The sequence below is a fragment of the Panthera onca genome, chromosome B3 (assembly GCF_046562875.1).
Source record: "Panthera onca isolate mPanOnc1 chromosome B3, mPanOnc1 haplotype 2, whole genome shotgun sequence".
NCBI classification, from domain to species: domain Eukaryota; kingdom Metazoa; phylum Chordata; class Mammalia; order Carnivora; family Felidae; genus Panthera; species Panthera onca.
The window spans coordinates 148,014,120-148,016,886 of record NC_138344.1 but is presented as its reverse complement, the minus strand read 5'-3'; the positions used below and the strand labels follow the sequence as shown (position 1 = coordinate 148,016,886).

Genomic DNA, 2,767 nt, shown 5'->3' with positions numbered 1-2,767 from the left:
AAATAAAGACATGTAAATCAGTAAGAAGAAAATTATTTGTTTGAGAATCACACTAACTTACATATAGTGAAACCTCAGAAACTCCACAAAAAAAGTATTAGAACTAATAAACTCAGGATAAGTTTAGGATACAAATCAGCATACAAAAATATGTTGTATTTCCACACATCAAAAACATACTATATGAAAAAAAAATAACAAAATCACACAATTGAAAATGGCACAAAATGGAGCACCTGTGTGGCTCAATCTGTTAAGTGCCTACTGTTGATTTTGGCTCAGGTCATGATCTCATGGTTCCTGAGTTTAATTCTGAGGCAGGGTCTGCAATGATTGTGCAGAGCCTGCTTGGGATTCTCTGTCCCCTTCTCTCTCTCTGATCTCTCTCTCCTTCCCTCTGTCACACAAAAATAAACACACATTAAAATTATATGGCACAAAATAAAGTATTTAGGATTAAATTTCACTAAAGGGTAAAATAGCATACCAAACATGATGTCCTGGGAGAAAGACATGTAAAATGGAAAACACAGTTGAAAACATAACTGTGTTCACAGATTAGAATTATTTGTATTGTCACAGCGCCTTCTGCAAGAAGTTACCTGGAAGTGCCTCTCAAACACTGATTTTAAATTTGAAACAAATTGAAGTCTGGAGTTTGATATATAGTCAGAGCACATGCAAATGGGGTCCTCTCTGTGCTGATAAAACCAGCCCAGCACTGACCCTGCTGCTGGGAGAGGAGCCCCAGCCCCAGACCAGGTGTTCCCATTCTGTGATCAGGACAGAACACAGAAATCTCACCATGCAGTTTGTGCTGGGCTGGGTTTTCCTGGTTGCTCTTTTAAAAGGTAATTCATGGTGAATGAGAGACACTGAGTATGTGAGTGGATATGAGTGAGAATCGGTGGATTTGTGACAGTTTCTGACCAAGATGTCTTGTGTCTGCAGGTGTCCAGTGTGACGTGCAGCTGGTGGAGTCTGGGGGAGACCTGGTGAAGCCTGGGGGGTCCCTGAGACTCACCTGTGTAGCCTCTGGATTCACCTTCAGTAGCTATGAAATGAACTGGGTCCGCCAGGCTCCAGGGAAGGGGCTGCAGTGGGTCGCATATATTAGTAGTAGTGGAGGTAGCACATACTACACAGACTCCGTGAAGGGCCGATTCACCATCTCCAGAGACAACTCCAAGAACACGCTGTATCTACAGATGAACAACCTGAAGACTGAGGACACGGCCACATATTACTGTGCAAGAGACACAGTGAGGGGTCGTCATTGGGAGCCCAGACACAAACGTCCCTGCAGGAGGGGAACAGCACCGCCAGGGGGCGCACACTATGCACAATTCTGCTTTGTGTTCCCAGGCTCAGGAGCAGATGGAGGTTACAGGCAGGTTTTCTTTCAGGGTCTTGGGCTTCCTCTCCATACAGCAGTTTCCCCAGGGAGCCTCCCTGGTTATATGATTCTGTGTTTACCTATTAACTCTCTGAGTTAGCAACTGTGTTGTAATAGGGAAACTAGACTAACATGCACAAAGACACAGTTGTTTGCATTGCTTACTCCTGTCCCTCAATATGAGTGAATTACAGATTTCCTGAGGCACAACAGCTGAACCTTTACAGGAGTCTCAGATACACTCCCTGTGCAGACAGGACCACAGGATCCCACACTCCCCATTATCTTCACCGAGCTCTTGTCCCAATCAAACAATGTGATACTTCCCTCCTGGTACTTGCTACTCAGGACTTTAAATGAGCTACAGCTTTATTCAGTTCCTCTCAACAAGAGATAAATCATCTCCATGTATTAGTCCAGATTCTCCTGAGGAACAGAACCCAAAGCACATTGGTTCCCATGATAAAATATGTTGAGAAGTCCCATGATCTACTGTCACAAGCTGGAGACCCAGGAAAATGAGTGGTGTAATTCTCGTCTGATTCTGAACTAGTGTCTAGTCTCAGAACATGGAGACCTAATGATATAACTCTCAGAGAAAGGGCCAGAGGAAACCACTCTTCCAGTTCAAACAAGCACATGGGAAGTAAAAATGAGGGGATTCTTCCTCCCTCTGTATCAGATTTTATTCAGAACCTTAATGGAATGGGTGATGTCCAGGCAGACAGAAACCATGGATGGAAATGCCAATCTCTTCTGGAAACACATCACAGAAATCCACAGAAACAGTGGTTAATCTGTGTACCCATGGCGCAGTCAAGATGAAACATAAAGGTAATCATGACAATTTAACCTCCTGTAAATGTGGAGTTCAAAGTCTAAAGATTTAGAAGTCCATGCCATCACTGGGGTGGAGACTGGTGGGCATGGCCGTGCTCCTGTGAAGAAGGAGGACAGAGGCCCATGGGGGCACTACTGTCTGAGGATCCCCTGGGTCGCATGGGGAGAGACAGTCCCCTTCTTGGAGTGCATTTGGGAGAGGGGGCATTGCCTCTCATGGGACACGAGAGCTGACAGGCACCATTGCACTGCCCTGGTCATTAGTGTTGGAGCCTCTGCTGAGAGCAGATAACTCTATGCTGCCTTCTTGTTGTTCCTCACCATGAACCCCAAGCCCCTAGTGTTCATGCAACTGTCCTTGTGGGATAACCAGCTCCAGCCACAGCACAGCGAAACCCTCTCCCAGAGGATCAGTGGGGTCCCTGTATATTGAGTTCATACAATTTGGAGTTTTCAAACCAGCTAGAGCTCCTGAGATAAAACATGAGAGCTCTGTGCCACCAGGTGGGCCAATGGCTTGGACACAGACAG

The 2,767-nt window shown here is 45.5% G+C and overlaps 1 gene segment (V, D, J or C); it reads left to right on the top strand.

Annotated features, from left to right (window-relative positions):
- Positions 1–805: 805 nt before the first annotated feature.
- LOC144616497 (immunoglobulin heavy variable 3-23-like) lies at positions 806–1,464 on the top strand. The segment is given in 3 exon segments: positions 806–851; positions 952–1,262; positions 1,366–1,464. Coding segments are annotated over 3 exon segments (456 nt in total).
- The last annotated feature ends 1,303 nt before the right edge of the window (positions 1,465–2,767 follow it).